This window comes from Strix uralensis, chromosome 1, assembly GCF_047716275.1.
Source record: "Strix uralensis isolate ZFMK-TIS-50842 chromosome 1, bStrUra1, whole genome shotgun sequence".
In the NCBI taxonomy this organism is placed as follows: Eukaryota; Metazoa; Chordata; class Aves; order Strigiformes; family Strigidae; genus Strix; species Strix uralensis.
Genome location: NC_133972.1, coordinates 70,427,401 through 70,445,583, shown reverse-complemented (window position 1 = coordinate 70,445,583; position 18,183 = coordinate 70,427,401). Strand labels below are relative to the sequence as shown.

At 36.1% G+C, this 18,183-nt stretch overlaps 1 protein-coding gene across 2 annotated transcripts in view; it reads right to left on the bottom strand.

The window, feature by feature from the left end:
- The window catches only part of RECK (reversion inducing cysteine rich protein with kazal motifs), a 62,179-nt gene that overhangs the window by 29,682 nt on the left and 14,314 nt on the right, over positions 1–18,183 (bottom strand). For both annotated transcript variants that reach the window (XM_074870249.1, XM_074870254.1), the window contains exons 4-7: positions 17,687–17,723; positions 12,537–12,622; positions 10,197–10,244; positions 229–262 (exon numbers count right to left, since the gene is read on the bottom strand). In XM_074870249.1, coding sequence (XP_074726350.1) covers positions 229–262; positions 10,197–10,244; positions 12,537–12,622; positions 17,687–17,723 — 205 coding nt within the window. The remainder of the gene's footprint in view (positions 1–228; positions 263–10,196; positions 10,245–12,536; positions 12,623–17,686; positions 17,724–18,183) is intronic.

The following is an 18,183-nucleotide window of genomic DNA, read 5'->3' as shown; positions in this document are numbered from 1 at the left end:
AAACAAGTACAGATACACAAATTATAAATTGATATAGATTATACGAACAGCTCAATCCCCTTATCACTTGAGCAAGAAAATTTATGCATGTGGTTTTTCCTTCTATGGAACTAAATCCATGTGATTTGTGTATATGTACACTCACTGAATTTCTTACATTTTAGAGAAAAAAGGATAGAATGATTTAAAAGAAAAACAAAAAAGACAAACTATTCATTACATACTTACTTTCATTTCTGTTAATACAACTAAAGAGAGCATTCTGAAATCAAAACAAAAATAGTGTTACAAGCCAGAAAACTTCAAATAAACATTTAAATGTCCAGTCATTTCTTGTAATGAGCTAATAAATCTAACTTTGTTATTACCTGTTCCAATTAGCTTGGATTAAAACAAAAACACGATACAAAACCACTGAAAGTGGAAATTAAAACATCAGGCACCACCTGAGTTCTGCGTGCACTCGCAATAAAATAGATAAATATTCAAGCAAGTACATAAGAAGACTTTCCTGGACTAACTTAGAAAGAGCATGCTATAATAGGATGTCCCCAAATTTTTTTTTAAATGACAGTAAGTTTGAAGATTCTATGGGGAAAAAAGAGAACTCTACACAGATGCATACATGCAAATAGAAAAATCTCAAACTCACTGAACAACAATATACCTTAAAAGCTAAAATGTGCTATCAACTCCCTCAAACTGCAGCCAAAAGGTACAGCTGGAGCATAAACAACATATTAAATGACAGAAGAAGGGAGACACGTACACTCTGCTGTTTTGTTTCAGGGGACTCTAATCCACAGAGCAATCACAGAATCAGAATGGTTTAGGTTGGAAGGGACCTCTAAAGGTCATCTAGTTCCAACGCTCCTGCCATGGGCAGGGACACCTTCCACTAGATCAGGTTGCTCAGAGTCCCGTCCAACCCTGCCTTGAATGTTTCCAGGGATGGGGCATCTACCACCTTTCTGGGCAACTTGTTTCAGTGTCTCACCACCCTCATCATAAAAAATTTCCTCCTCGTATCTAGTCTGAAACTACCCTCTTTTAGTTTAAAACCATTACTCCTCATTCTATTGAAACAGGCCCTACTAAAAAGTTTGTCTCCATCTTTCTTATAAAGGCCGCTTTCGTACTGGAAGGCCGCTATAAGGTGTTTCCACAGCCTTCTCTTCTCCAGGCTGAACAACTCCAACTCTCTCAGCCTTCCCTCATAGGAGAGGTGTTCCATCACTCTGATCACTTTCATGACCCTCCTCTGGACACTCTCCAAGTCCATGTTTTTCCTGTGCTGAGGACTCCAGAGCTGGATGCAGCACTGCAGGTGGGGTCTCATCAGAGAGGAGTAGAAGGACAGAATCACCTCCCTCAAGCCTACTGAACTCTTGCCCAAAACAACCACAGTCTTCCCCACACTGAAAAAGCACATTTCTTCTTAAAAAGAATAGATGCTGCACATAAGCTTTCTGGAACTCCATGAAAAGATGAAGTCATGAGGTTGGAATTTCAAAATGTAGTTGCCAATTATCAAAGCCTTTAAAATTATATGATTGTGAAAAAGAAATTTGAATTCTCTCCACACCTGACTTCCACACTTGTCATGGTATTAGATCATCAAAAGTGATCAAATACATTAACATAGTGACAAAACACAATTCCCATCTTTGTAATGTTCCTGATCTCCTTCGTTTCCCCTATCCCCGTCATTAAACAAATTTGTATTTTACACAGCATCTAGAGAAGAAAACAGAAACACTGTCACACTGATCCACAAATGTGCAAGATTAAAAACCTGATTCAGTACAGCACAATATCAGATGTGCTACTACCTCTACGGTTGAAGATACCTCAAAATGCAGACCTAGTTTAAGCTCAGTAATTCACTAGATTCTTCATCTACGTTAGTTATTAGTATTGACTGCATTACAGAGAAGTGGGCATCCCCAATAATCTTTGAGGTACTTTTGTGAAAATTTGTACTGCCGCAAACAGATGGAAGTGTTACATTTTTAAAGACAAGAAATTACAAAAGTGTTAGGGATCACCGTGATGTTTTTTTTTCTTTTTGTCTTAGAGATTGTTCAGAGCGGAGGAGTTTATTTTTCAATTCATACTCTCTACTTGCTTTTTTCTCAGAGATAACTTACTTCAATTAATCTGTTTTTGCAGTATCCTTATTTTCCTCCCTATAGTCTAGGTAGGATTACAGAGAAAACCAAAATAAATATCAAAGTGATCAAATCTCCTAGGGGCTAACTCAAAAATACCAGTAACTACAACATTTGAATGCTGAGGATTTCCTCTCAAGCAGCTTCAGTTATGCTGAATAGGGAAGGGTAAATACAGAACATATCTCTGTTCACAGGAGCGGCACAAACAGGCAGTCAGTCTCATCTCTGCTAGACAGCTCCGGTACAGAACTCAAGCTTTCTGCACCCTTTTCCTTACCTACTCACCTTCAGAGACGTCTTAAATCCTGACTCCAGAATCAGTAAATTATAAAGTCCCAACTTCTTATTTCTTTGAAATTATACTCCTTAAGCATGTGTATTCCACTAGAGAATCAAAGAATTCTACAATTCCACTTTCCCTTTTTAATCTTTTTTTTTCCTCATGAAAGTTTTCTAAGTGCCCAAGTAAAAACACGATTCCTTTTTAAATGTTGTTCTTCATTTTCATTTAAGAGTAAGCACTTCAAAACACAGATTGGCTCTCTATGCGTGAATTAGCATTCAAATGAATTAGCATTCCTGCACAGACAGTTCTGATGAAAATCTGAAGACCCAAAAGAATTATTTACTGTACCAAAAAGTGGAAGACTCACATTTTAACTTAGATTTGAAAAGCCTCAAGCCTTGATCTTTCAGTTTGTATCATGTCATTAATGATTTTATGTTGTAATTTAAATCACAAGTTTCAACTTGCCAATAAAACTCTTTATGCAGTGTAAATCATAGTGCCACAATCCTGTTTACTACAATCTCACAATCACATCATCTTTTGGATAATATACTTTTAGGTAGTGAAATATGTTACCAGTCAAATGCAAGACTTTGAAGAGGACAGTCCAAATACTGTAGTGAGCAGCATCACTTCTATTTACAGTCAGAAATTAATTTAAACCGTGGGTGAACCATAGCAGATGTGGCACTGAAATAATGACCCTAAGAGAATAAACACAAATCTAACTTAAAAATATAAGTTAGTTTTCCATGAACACCAGCTACTTACAATTTTAGTGATAATGAATAAAAGCACAAGTCTATCAAGAACACCTCACACAAAAATTCAAAAGTCTGCCTTACATAAAACAATGCCCAAAACCTCATGAAGTAACAGTTCGGACATTTTATTTTCATTCTTCTAATATCCTCTACCAAATTTTAGACCTTTTCTCCCAAAAGCACAGATACTGCATAATTTCTCTGAGACTCAGAATGAATTTGCAGCAACATTCCTCATCCCAGCAGCAAGTTTTCATCTGATTCACTTCAGATTTTCCCTCTTTACTACCCACAAAGCAAATCCTGTCACCCATTCATCTGTGTAACACAGAGGGACAAGAGAACTCATGGAAACAGAACACGTAGACAGAGTCACCATCCTACATCTGTAAAGAACAGATTTATATTGTTGCCTAAAGGCTCATGTCATTTTCATAGTACCATACATCCTTCTCTTATGAATGCCAGACAATGGTCATCAAGTCACTGTTTCAATGTGGCCACCTGGTTTCTTTGGGACCTTCCATGTATGAAAGAAGAAACAACTGTCAGATAGGAATTACCATACACAACATCACTCTGACCCAAATCTGACTGATCTCAGAAGCTGCTGAAATTAGACTTCTCCACACCCACTCTGTATTAAGCACTGGAATGCGGCATACAAACCAGCCAGGTAGAAAACACCACTGTAACTTTATTAATTAATGCACTGGGACAGTAGAGGCCCCTGAAAAGGCTGAAGTCTGTCTGTCATGGGTATACTTAAGTATTTGACCATACTGTTTGCACAAGCAATACTTAGAATCATGATGTGATGCTGCTATAAACTCAGTTAAAAATGGTCATGTTATTTAAAAGTTGAATGTTGCAAAAGAGTTATTAAAAAGCAGCTCAGGGATAACAGTGTCACTGGCCCTGTGAGCTCAGATTGCAGTTTATAACTACACACAAAACAGAGAAGGATGTTGAGAACATTATGATGTCTACCAATGTTCCTCCTCTAAAGAAGGGCTCAAGTTGAGACAAAATTAGCTTCTTAGAACAATTTTACACACCAATTTTATACAGGCAGGATGCCCTAACTAGATAATAAATCTTCCTTCTGTACTTTGAAACTATAGTTCCACAGACTTCTGAATCACTGTTAATAATGGTTGTGCTTCTGTTAAGAGGAGGTGGTCTTACTTCTCTTTTCCACCTTGTTTTCAACTCTTCTCTCCCTGCTCCCAGTTGCATAGTCTTGTGTATGCTTTACACCAGCTCTGGCATTTAATCATCTTCTCATGACCTGATTTTTCTCAGTAACCCTGCTGAAAACTCCTTTTTCTTATCTCCCAGGAATTTAAATCAGTGATTTCAACAGGTATAATGCTAAGTTAGAACAGAACAGAACAATCTTTTAGAAGGACCTGCCAGATGACAGAGGCAGAGTAAGGTAAAGAGAAGCACATTTGTATGGCTAGCTGGGGGAGGGAATGTGTGTGGAAAAAGGGCAGTTGCAGGAAGGAACAGGAAGAACTTCAGCTGCACTGAGTTGTTGAAGCAACTCACCATACTTCATGAAACTGCAGTGCCTGTAGCCACCACAGAATACAGTGCTAGTTACAGTGCTGACTTTGTTCTTTGTGTAGGTCTGGATAACCATTCAGTTTCCCAGAAAGTACAGGTACACACGTGGGCAGTGTAGCTATACAGACATGAGAGAATCTTAAAAAAAAAATAATAAATTAGTGTGTAGTCACCTGCTCATCAATAAAGCTGGTAACAGTGTTAGTCTGATTTGAATTACTAACCATAACTTCATTACAGTACACAGGATTAATGCCCATCTCTAGTAAAGTAGCACTCATATTTAAGAAATCAGCAGCTTTTCTGGCCACTCAAGCTTTCTTCTGAATCTGCTAGTGAACCGGAAGAAGAGAAAGACAGAGAAAACAAAACAAAAGATAAAAAAGAGATACAGGTAAGGAAAAACAAACCAAAACCCACAAAAAACAAAAGAGCAGGAAAGGATGTGCTCTTTTAAGGAAAAACTAAGTCATCAAGATCTGGGAAAATGAGGATAAAAAGGCAATAGTGTGTACACACAGAGTCTGATACTCCACTTTCAACTTGTGAATAAAATATAAATTGAACAAAGATGGCAATACTGAAATTTATAAAACACAAACATAATGATCTGTTTTACTTGTGCAGTAATCTCATCTTTTGGATGTCTCTTTTTTTAAAACCAAATGTTGCTGAAACTGCTGATTAAAGCCAGTGAGACTATAAGCAGAAGGAATGGAAAGTAGCAGGCAGACACAGGCAGCACAACTGTGTATGCCTTAAAGAAAACAGTCTCAAAGATCTTTTGGTTATTGAAGTTTATCCAGCAGAGAACACTGTCCAGTCTTCCTCACCAGAAGCTCCTTGAAGAAAGATTTTAGCCAGTACTGCAGGACCTAACTGGTTTCGCTCTTTTTGGAGCTCATCAGCTGCAGGTAACGGCTCAAAAACTAAAATGCATGCACACAAACACAAATAGAGCAGAACACTTTGCTAAAGGAAGAAGCCTTCTGCATTATAAGGCATGCTTTTATATTATAAGCGCATATTTTCTAAATGCCCGCCTCTTGTGTCTTGAATGAAAAGCGACAGTGAAGCTGTTCTTTCACACCAGAGTATTTTGGTAAAAATCAAAGATTATCTTCCTTCCTCAAAATGATCATGTTATCTGTATTCTACTAACTGGCAGAAAAGTAAAGTTTAGTACTGTTGTCTTGGGCAACCCAACCATGTTAAATATTTGAATACAGATCCTATCCAATTAAGGCCATCTCAATTTAGAAGTATTACCTACAGCTAACATATAAACTAGGAAACAAAACGCTTCATTCTGAGAACAGCAATGAAAGTCCTGTTAATCTCTCCTTGGCTTCATTTAATCTTCAAATTTATCAACAGAAGGTAAAGTCAGTAACATACTAAGGTTTAGTGGAGTCATCTGAAGTTATCAAATGATGGTGCACATCTGTTAAGAACTTTAAAAACTGGCAGTAATTAATAAGGCCAAGTTTTTCCTCAATTATGTAAACTAGTCAAGAAGTGAGAACACTTGTACAGTAAGGTCGAACAAAATCACAGTAACTTACATTTTGGCAAGATCATTGAGTGTTCTATCAACCTTCTTTGAACAGCAGAGAATAGAGACAAAAAGCACCAGCAGATGACAATAATATTAGCTACAATGTGTAGTACACGGTCAGAGTCCACAGTGCATTCGCTAAGTAGTACTTCCAGAGGCCACACACAGCCATGTGCCTTAGGAGTTCATTAAAACTCTTTTGGAACCTTTTCCTAAATGATGTCCTGAACAGCTCCTTGAGTTATAATCTATTGTCTCCAAGTAATCTGCACAAACAATTAAATAAGAGCTAAAAACTGCTGACTGTTTTTTTCAGAAGGGGTAATTAGTACTCAGCATTCACTGAGACCTCAGCATAAAGCAGGATCATATGACCCTAGAAGATAAAACAAGCCAATACCGCAGCACAGTGAATACTTTTCTGAATCCCTACTACAGCACTTGAAGCTGCCGGCACTGCATTTGAAGCTTCTGTATTTAAAAACTGTAAGGAAACAAAATCAGATTAAGCTAAACAGTGCTCAAATCTCTGAGAGCAAAAATACCTTTAAACAGTCCAGGGACACCAGAAGTGTTCACTACTATGTGTCAAAAAAGGTTTTAAGAGCAGAAGCTAAATAACTGGCAACATTTCCAATTATATTTTGACCGTATGGCAGATGTTAATAGAACTCAGCTGCAGCAAAGCTCTCATAATGCCAATTAACTAGAGAAAGTTGAATGTCTTATTTAGTACACATGAAGTAAGAGCTGAAGTTCTTAACATGCAGAGAAGTGAACTCACAGTATGCAGCGTAGAGACTCAAGAGCTGCAATCTAATGGAAATTTTAGCACTACCCTTTCCATGCACAGAAGAAAGAAAAGTGATCTTAAACACAATAATAAAGTCTTCACAGCTTATTTCAAACTTTATAAACTATTTTCAGTTACTCCTCCAGACATGAACCTCAACTTCATACAAAACTTTTAAAAATAGGAAAATCAGAAAATCCTACATACAATCCATATAGTCACCACTTCTTTTTTTCTTCTTCCTTTGACTATTACCTACCTTCTTTTTAGAGGAAGATGAACAGGATAGCACAAAGCTGGAAAAAGTAGTGAAAGATAAAAGAATTGAGATGCATAGAACCAGAGAAAAAATGAAGATGACAAAATGAGAAGCAGAGGATGGGAAAAAGAACTACCAAAATAAAATCTTTCAAAAGAAGGCAAATGAAGTACACAAATTTTAGTGACACTCAAAAATACTCAGCAAGTTGTATTAAATTTTTTAATTTGTATATGCAGTGCTACTTGGAAATAAAAAGTGTTTTAATAGGATGCATGATCTTCAATGGACTGACCAAAAATGAATAGCTTATTACAACATGATTAATTTCTAAAAATGTGTAAAATCTCCCAATTAGAAGAATCACAAGCTTCATAAATATTTACAGTACAAGTAATCCAGAAACATATGATCAGCACAAAAAACATCTTCAATTAATCTTGTGAAAAGCTGGCACATCAATGCTAAAGTGATTCTGCTACTGTACAACCTGAGACTCCACTTAGCAACTTCAAAATTTGTCACACCTCCTGCGTGGCGTTTGGGTTTTTTTTCACTGCTCTGAACCCTATGCCCTACGCTTGAAGACTTACCTTGTTCTTCATGTTCACTAACTTAGTGGGAAGTTGAAGGGTAACTCATGAAGTTGCTTCCCTAATCTCAAAAGATTACAGAAAAGAACTATGCACAGTTCAGTCAACTATTCTAAGAAGCTTGTGAAAATCCTCTGGGAAATCCGTATGTGAGTATATAAGTAAGCTATGAAAGTTGGAAAGCTATGAGAGTGTTTACAAAAAGGGAATTAGACTTTTATATTCCTAATTCAGCAAGTTTTTACTTACATATCATGTACTTATATATTCAATACCTCAGTAACAGACTTGAGAGCTGATGAACAAGCACTGTGTTCTATACTGTAAACTAATTCTCGAATTAGATCCTCATTTTTAGTGAATGATTTGTGAATTCTTAAAAAGGCAAGCACGGTGATAACCATGCATGACATTGCATGTATGTGATTCACAGGCTGTTTCTGATTTTAGGTCATCTCTTTCAGTTTTAAATGGCCACTCCCTTCCCAGTTCAGTTTCTTCCCCAGCCAACCCAACTGAGTACAAAGTATGGTACCAGTCACAGACACAGAAACTACTTACAGACTACAGAGGGAGCAGGACACATTCACCAAGGCACCAAGAATTTTTCTTTGTTTTTTTTTAAACAAGGAGAAAGAATGACTAGGGTGTGAAAAAGTGCAGGTTCCCTCCAGTAGCTGTTTTTGGAATCTCCTATCTTAGGCAAAACTTACTTCAATTTTATATAACCAATGGTCTCTTCAGAGCATTGTAAATATTATATTTCATGATAGCTGTAAGCCTAGATACACAGGAAAACCCATTGTCATACAAAATTCTGTAATAACTGAAGATCTACCATGTCAGATACTTGATTTCTATCCCTAACACAGTATCTGTATCTACTACTCCTAGTGCTCATCAAAAGTTCTTTCCTTCTTCACCAACTAGAAGACTGATACCTTCTTCCACAATTTTTCTCCCTCTCTTTCTTTTTTAGTGTTGCACAGATAGAATTAAAGTTTTCTGTACAATAACAGCGAGATCGCTCTTGAATAAGAGCAAAGGACCCACTTTTCAAAATTCCAGGTTAGAAACTGGAAAAAGAAGAACTAGGAAAAGTAAATAAGATGACTATCACCATTTTGTAGTCATTCTTTAATCTCTTACCTTTCCTCTCCCGTTCTCCTTCAACCCATATTGGCCAACCTCCTACAGCAATGCAGAAATCCAGAAAAAAAGAAGGAAACAGACCAGCATAATAGAGGAGAAGCTTACAGATGTTGACAGTATAGCATATCATAGCATGAGAAGAGACAGAACTACTTAAAATGAAAATTAATTTTTAAGAGAACAAGCTATTGTAACTTCAACAGTGAAGAATCTAGGAAAATACTCTGTAGATTGTTTAAATAAAAGGACTAAAGGGGAATAAAAAAGGGAATTTAATGTTTCCTGGAAAGACAGGAAACCTGCTACGCTTCTGCCCAAATCAAGAGAACAGAGAACTGTTGATTATGAGCAGAATTTATGTAGGACTACTTAACTCAGGGCAGGAGGAAATCAGATGAAAGGGGGGAGAAGGAATCTGGCTTTTAATTAAGAAATGGATCGAAAGAAAAGAAGTCCTAGCAGAGTATCATTTCTACAAACTGTGTTAAAAAGAATATAGGTAAGGGCAGATTTCTGAAAATATCCTGATTAATTTTAAGAGCAGAACAGTAAGAATAATTTCAAGCATTAATAGTTTCACTGATGTTACAAAAAATTATTCATTTGAAATGATTTACATTAGGACAGGATACTTAAAAGGTTATTTTTCTTGAGTTTCTTTAGGTCACTTTTAAACTGACTCTCCCACTATAGAAGCCAAAATGTTTCTGATGGAATGAATGCTCATAATGAATACCAACTTTCATCAGAACTCCTATGAAACAAACTTTTTTGGAATCCATGTCTCCATTTTGATTGCAAGTTGCATCTTTTTCATCCAAATTAAGATATATGCAAGTCTAAAAAAAGACCTTTTTACAGAAAACAATCATACTTTTACAAAAACTGTAGAGAGAGGTAATTTACATTTGTATGAAAATGAGTATATCCAGAAATATGACTATAAGATGGCTGGACTTTCCCTCTTCTATAAGACACTTCTAAAAGAATTTATAAACCAGTTGCTTTTTAGTAAGATATATCCAGACACATATACACATACCTCATATTCCTTCCTGCAGACCTTTAAAACATCATTCTTTGCAGAAGCCTGAAAGACAGATAAATTTCTCTATTTGTAGTAGAAAATAATAAAATCATGTTGCAAAATAAAGATGATTTTACCTTTATATTAACTGTGATAACCATGGATTCACAATCTATTAGAAAGTTCCTTTTTAAGAACCTAAAGAATCCATGTAAATCTTTAAGAAAAGCAGAAATCATGACTGTCAATACTACATTTAATTAAAAACCAAAACCTCGTATTTCTGCACCAAGGTAGTTGATACTGGAAGCACAGAAAGCAGCTGTGGTTTTGTGAAAGGTTTACCAGATAGAGTAGAATACAGGAAACATTTAGGAAATGGAAGAACTTGAGCATAAAAATCTCCCTATTTTGCATGCTCAGTCCTACTTATGTGCCTCTTTCCCTTCTCCTCCCTCTTGTACCTACAGTCCTACAGTTCCTATTGTCAAACTGTGCCGCAAAAATTCTCCCTTCAAACTGCAGACCACCTTCTTCTGTAGAGTACCTCTTGCTCCTTTTTCATATGAGAGATATTCAAAACTATTATTACTATTAACATTAGTTATCTCCCCCTCCAGTAATTTAAATACCAGGGTAAAATCTGACCTTGAACCTATCATATCACTGTCTCCACAATGCCTCCAAAACCTATTTCCCATTATCCCTAACATTTGGGAAGTATCTGTATTTTAGTTTAAATGACAATCATATGAAATGTAGCAACCAGAGTCAGCTAAAGTATAAAATATAGCCAAGATTCTGAGACAGCAGTCTGCAATCAAACAATACAGCATCTGATTCCGAGAACAATGAGAAATGATACAACAATCATAAGATTAAATTAACAGAATTTCATAGGACACTGCAATAAACAGAAATGTTTTTATCAGGTCTGGAAAACAAATGTTAGTATAAGCTCGAAAACTTTGCTAAGAAATGCAAATTTGGGAACAGACACATGTATCTTTTTCTCAGAAGATTGAAAGTACCCAGTTTGTTTACTCACTCCTCATTTCTTCTCTTCACTACTCAGTTTGTGTACTCACTGCTCATCTCTTGTCAAATAGTTTACACTATATGCTTTTGAGTGAAGGTAGCATCTTTTTTTTTTTGCATTACAACAATTTGCAGTAGGCTGCTGGTCCAAGGTTAAAATTACACAGGTAACATGCAAGATATTACAGTGAATATTAAGTACATCTGTGCTCCAGAGCTGAGTTACCAGGATTATGATAAATAATTATATGGTCTTTGACTTTGAAAAAGTTTTTAAAGTCACAAGCATATATTTGGAAAAAAAAAATAATCACAAACTGCTTCACAGATTTTTAATAAAAATGTTATTGTTATATTCATATATTACGCTTAAAATTGTTACTTGGCAAAAATAGTGATATAGCAACACCAAAACCAACTTTCTTCCATCTGATGAACAAAAACATCTTTGAAGAGGCACAAAAATCTATTTGGAGCTGTAACCACAATGTTGCATCACTAAACAATACACTGCAAAAAAGGAGAGCTTCGAAACAGCCACATATTGCCTTCCACTCAGCATTATTTTAAAATAACAACTTTCATGTAGAGATTGTGACAAAAAAAAAAAAAATTAAATTTAGCATAACCAAAGAGAGCTTCAGATTCTTTATGGATTCAGTCAATAAATCACTACGAAGTAACAAACTAGAACTCATCAGCTATAATCACACACCTACTGTTTACAAAGCAAACCTAAGTGTATTAGCTCCACTTGCCAAGTGCAGTGGTGCTAGGACATCACTGCATCTAGCTTGCCGGCTCTCACACTGGAACTTCTGTGGTGTCAAAGTTATAAACACAGTAACATTTCATCTAAACGGTATCTTCATTACTGAGCAATTAAATGTGGAATCAGAATGTACAAAAAAAGGCACCGCTAACCCTAAGGTCTTAAAATTTCTTCTTCAGGCTCATCAAGTCGTAGCAAGCAGCCTAGTCCTACAGCACAGTTGAAAATACATACCCAAAAAAATCCCCTCCAAAACCCCACTACTTCTTTTTAACTAGGTTCTCATCTCAGTAGACTTGAGCTTTTACTTTTTTACTGAAAATTCACTTTAAAACTTACTGTTTTGGTTTTTGGAATTTGGTTGCTGGCATTTATCAGCAGTAGTACTTCCTGGGAAGTATCTAGTCATATTTTACAATTTTAAGACGAGTTTATGTGATGTAAAAAAATGCATTAAGTCTGAAGTTCATAAACAGTAATACATAAATGAATTCAACACAGCATCATTTGACATTAACCAGAGAAAAACCATTAGAAAGCCTTACCTGTTTACACGCTTGCCGACATTCCACAGCAATAGCTAGCTCACAGCAACCTAAACCAACCCACCCGTCAGACTTCTTCAGAACTCCTTTGAAAATAAGATGACAGTACATATTACAGTAGAAACTATGCTATCATTTTCCCTTCCCTGCCCATGAGTCAGCTACTTTTCAAATTTGATAATCCTGTTCTCATTCAAAAAGCCTATTTACAGATTACATCTTTATCACAATTTATGAAGTCATTCCAAATCAACTTTAAGCCAGAAAAAAGCAAGTCTGTGCCTTAATAAATGCTGAACTTGGCAATTATGAAGTATCTTCTATACACTGAGTTTAAAGATGCTTTATGCAAACCATTTTATATATTCACTGAAGTATGAGAGTTTGATAATTTATCTGATCTGAACTATAAGCAAACAGAAACCAACAGGGAAAAAACCTCATTAAAATTAACAATGTTATCTCCTATAGACACATCATCTTGTTGGGTTTCAATAGCATATGTTGCTACCAACTTTGTCAACCCAGAATATGTTTCTTACTTTTTCTTCAAGCTTCCTGTACTGGTTTTGGTCAGTATGGAGTTAAATTTCTTCACAGTAGCTAGTATGGGGCTATGTTTTGGATTTGTGATGAAAACTGGGTTGATAACACAAGGATGTCTTAGTTATTGCTCAGCACTGCTTAGACAGAGTCAAGGCCTTTTCTGCTTTTCACACTGCCCTGCCAGTGAGGAGACTGGGGGTGCACAAGAAGTTGGGAGGGGACACAGCTGGGACAGCTGACCCCAACTGACCCAAGGGATATTCCAGACCATATGGGGTCATGCTCAGCAATAAAACTGAGGGGGAGGTTGGCAGGAGCTGCCATTGCTTGGGGACTGGCTGAGCATCGATCAGTTGGTGGAGAGCAATTGTTCCTTTTGCATCATTTGTTTTTCTTGTGTTTTGTTTTTTTTTTTTTTTTCCCCTCCTTTTTCTGCCCCCGCCCCCCCTCCATTAATTATAAACTGTTTTTATCTCAACCCACAAGTTTTCTCACTTTTACCCTTCTGATTCTACCCCCTATCCCATAGGCAGGGGAGTGAGCGAGCGGCTGCATGGTGCTTAGCTGCCTGCTGGAGTTAAACCACACCACTTCCTCTGTAGTTTATCCCTCCCAATAACACAGCTGCATGCCCAGAATTATCTTCAAAAGTTTCCCATCTCCCTGCCTTTCTTTTTCCATTTATTTCACTATTCCCATTATCCTCATTTCTTCCCATAAAGTTATATAGGAAAGCAAATTGCTGCCATAAGTTGTTTCATCCTCTTAATCTATTCACACATACAGATTTTCTGATGTTTTCAAGACATCAGAAATCAAATAAAAGAAGAATGCATTCCTGTATCTATTTCTCATATAACTTTAAAGACAGAAATAATTAAAGGGAAGGTTTAACCTATGCAGCTGCTCAGCAGCTGTGACAAATTTGTTACACTCTTTTTCTTAGGGCAAGGGGTGGAATTATTTAGCTCAAACGAACTACTCATTTTTGTTATGAATATTTTAAAAATAAAGCAGTATTTTAGGACACGCACAAATTATATCCTTTATGTAGAAATAAGAAGTATGAAGGAAAAGAATCAACCACTTAATTAAAAAAAAAAATGTTCTTAAGCCCAGTAGAAATGCCTATTCAGAAAAGTCACGTGGGATGTCCAGCTTTAAGAAAGGGAAGTGAAAGAGGTAGGAGTTAGACCAGTGAGCTTAAATTCAAATGCTAAGAAAATACTGGAAAAAAGCAATCATTAAAAATCATTGCAATTAACAGAAAACAATCACCAATAGGTATTATAATGAATAAAACTGCCTTTAAAATATGCTTTGTTGGCTTTACAAACACAGGTGGCATAAAAAGTCTTACCAGTATCAGTCTGCCATGACACTCCGATAGGCAAATTAAGAAAACACACTAATAGTAAATTTATAAAGGAGGAGCAAAATCTTTAGCTAAATTAACGTATTTTCCCAGCAAATTAAAATATTAATGACATTTATTAAAATGCAAATTAAAACCTTAATGCTGGACACGAGGTAGTAGAATTACATAGTGGGTGGTGAAAGCAGAGGCAAAGGTGAAGAACAGCCTGCATTCTGTCAGTTTGAAGCGGCTGAGTACCACCTGAATGGTCCAGACCTTCTGGAAGCACTGCAGGCCAGTGATTTATGGGTCTTTTTGGAGACTGTCCAAACCCTCTTTACATCTGTTCAGAGTATTGGCTCACCTTTCCAATTCAAACTAGTCCAAAGCAGCTGTGAAGACCACAAACAACTGCAAATTCAGCTCACCTTCCACTTCCATAATTGGGGTAAGGAATTAGTTTTACAGAAATTGAGCATCTTTTTGAAAGTGTTAGAGATGGTTGTTATGCACACATCAGTAGTTATAATCAATGTTCAAAAATTTGGAATCTGATGCATTGTTTCAAACTAATTCCAAAAGTAAATGCCATGTCTACATGGAAGTCATGCACATATGTTTAACTACATATGTACAGTTAATTGCCAAATCAACTACTCAGTACATTCTACTTTAGGCCTAAAATAATGTAGCAATTGTTTCTGCTTAATTTTCATATGTGGAGCTATACAGACACTCCTTTCAATCAAAACAGTAATGTTTGGTAGAATATTTATCAGTAGGATTGATGTTGTAAGGTATAAGCAATCTAAAAAACAAAAGAAGTATCATGTGCAAGAAGAACACAAGATTTCCAGAAATCTCTGTTGCAATAACCAGCTATATCCAGGGGAAACACATGACGAATACAGCTGTACAGCTTTAGGGGCAATGTCACCACTGAATAGTCACCAGTGAAACACCACTGAATAATCAAGCATCTATATTTTGTGCAATACAGAGCCTGTGGTTTTCAGGCATATTTTTACTGGAACTAAATTGTGATAAAAGAGTGAAGCAAGCTACAAATATATGCCAAATTAAGAATGCTGTTAAATTTCAGCCAGAGTTAGTATTTTCTCAGCAAACGGCCCTCTCCCCAGGATGTTTACAAGTAGCAGACAAGCTTGTGTAGAAAAAAATTGATGTTACATCTTCAAAAAAAACATTGAACTACAATTTTAATATACCAACTTATAAATTAATTTTGTAGTCAAGGTAATTAAAAATGCATGCATTTCTAGATGAAAATACACCTTCAGTGCACAATTAATTGACTGGAGTCGATAGTTCTGATTATTCACCAAATTAACTGATAGAAGTACAATACAGATCTCTGAAGTATAAACACATTTTCCTTCCTTATTATAAACATTTTACTGCAGTTTCCACAAGAGTATTGAAGTCAGAAACAGAGGTAAAATGCTGCATAAACATGAAAAATTAGAATGTCATCTCTGATACATTTATTTTGTGATGAGAGAAACATTCTACATTCTGAAAATATCTGAGAAATGCTGGATCACTGTGATCCTGAGGAAACTGGGGAGGAAAACAAAAAGGAAGATTGGAAAAGAAGAAAGTGAAAAACAGCTAGGCTTCTCATGTTGAAGAGTTGCATGTGTCAAGAAGGATGCAAGAAAGCCCAAGTCAGAATGTTGTCTCTTTGAAGTCTTCTACAGTCTACTTACAGAAAAGGATAAAGTTTAAAATCAGAACATAGTTATCTAGACTTACAGGTTGCTGGGTTTGCTATCCTCACACCCCCCCCCCCCACCTGGGGGTCCCTTGGTCATCTTTTCTAAGCAGTTTTTTGAACAGTATCATGTGTGCATGGTCATAAAGAAACTGATTTCTTAGACAAGTCCCAAAAAATAATACATGTTCTGTAGACCTACTGGATTTAATAAACAAACACTGACAAACTAATGATACCTGCCTTCAGAAAACATGGAAAAATAATCTTCTTTCAGAGAATACTTACATTCCCGGACATCTAGTCTTAAGTATTTAAGGCTTACAGCACTGCCTTGGCAAGGACAATAAAACATGACTTACAGAGTTGTGTTGTGAGGATGAGCCATAAAAGAGAGTTAATAGAAGACCATCATGATGTGTTTAAGAAAGTGGAAACAAATGTGAAAAAGAATGGTAGCTCAAGTGGCAGCTGTGAGAATAGTTACATTTTAAGGTAACTATTGTGATAAAGTTACTGGCAAATCAAACAATTTCAAAATGTTAACACAGATCAGTAAAATCAAGTTGCTGTGGGGATGGAAGAGGAGAAAACACAAACTATAACTGAAATACACAAACGATATATCAAGTAGTAAATTATGAGGCAGAGTCCCAAATTATTTAGCATGTGTTGTGTTATGACAGCTGTAATGAAGATTACGTATTGTCTCCAACTAAAAATTTTAGATGAGACAGAAGCACTGCAACTCTAAAAGATATTATTAGTTAAGTAAAACTAGCAAAACATGAGAGCAAGTCTCTTTGCGTGCACTGGAATCAACAGTTTGCCTCTGAAGTCAGGGTGTGGGGGGAGGTCTGAGCAGATGCTATAAAACTGTTACAGCCTCCTCTTTCCTCACTACTGCTTTTTCAACCATAGCATGCTAATTTCACTCAAAGTCTTTTAGAAGTGACATGTAATAAAATAGTACTAGTTAAGTCCAATTTAATCTGTTTTTGATATCTCCTTTTAATTTGTGATTATGCTTTAACTTTCTAAATCCACCTGTACCAAGCTGGTTGGTTCTTGATCTGAGACTCTGCACTTCTTAAATTGTTTGTCTAGTTCTTACTATTTCCCCCGTCACTAATTTTTTTTCCAAATTACACTGTGTCCAGAGCAAAATTGCAATAATCCATGATTTCATAGATCAGGCTAAACTATACTGAAACTAAAAGTAATGGAGAACCTTTAAAGGAAAGAAACTTTATTTCTTGGATGTGTCAAAAGCACACATGTTTAATCATACAAACATATTAAACATTTTCTAACTGCGAAAAGAAGTGTTAAAAAATGCACAGGTAATCCAGTTTAGACTAAAGGAAATGAAACACCAAATACAGTTTATAATGGAAGCATAATGAAAGTTAAATTAGCATGAAATCTATAGGTGCAGGTGGTAGACACAATATCAAAACATGCATATGGTAAAAAAGCAACACAATTCAATAGTAAACTAGTATTTCTTACCTGGCAAAGAAGAATTTATACAGCCCCACACTTCTCCCTGAAAAGGAAAACGCAATTAAGCAAAAGTAAGTCTATAGAATAAGAGAGTTTCTAGCAGACACAAACCAGCATTTTCAGCATTTTTGCCCTCGGTTTTAAATATCCTATTGGAAGAATTCTTATGTCCAAAACATCTTTTGAAGAAGCACTACATGATATAAGTTGAGTACCACTTGCTTTGACGAGAAGGCTGCCATCTGCAGAGTATGGAATCAATAGCAGTGTTTTTGTAGGTGCAAAACATATTGTGATTACCTGGAATATGCTAGCTAGTCAACTTTGTCCACCAGTGTTTAGAGAACTAAGTAGCAACTGTTTAGACAAACATTCATCTAGGACCAAAACCTGTGGAGAAGCTTGTTGCCCTAGCACTTCTTTCCACCAGCTTAAAAAAAACCCCAGACAACGCATATAACCACACACAAAATAACATAAAAAGGTTTTAAGGTACCCCAGAG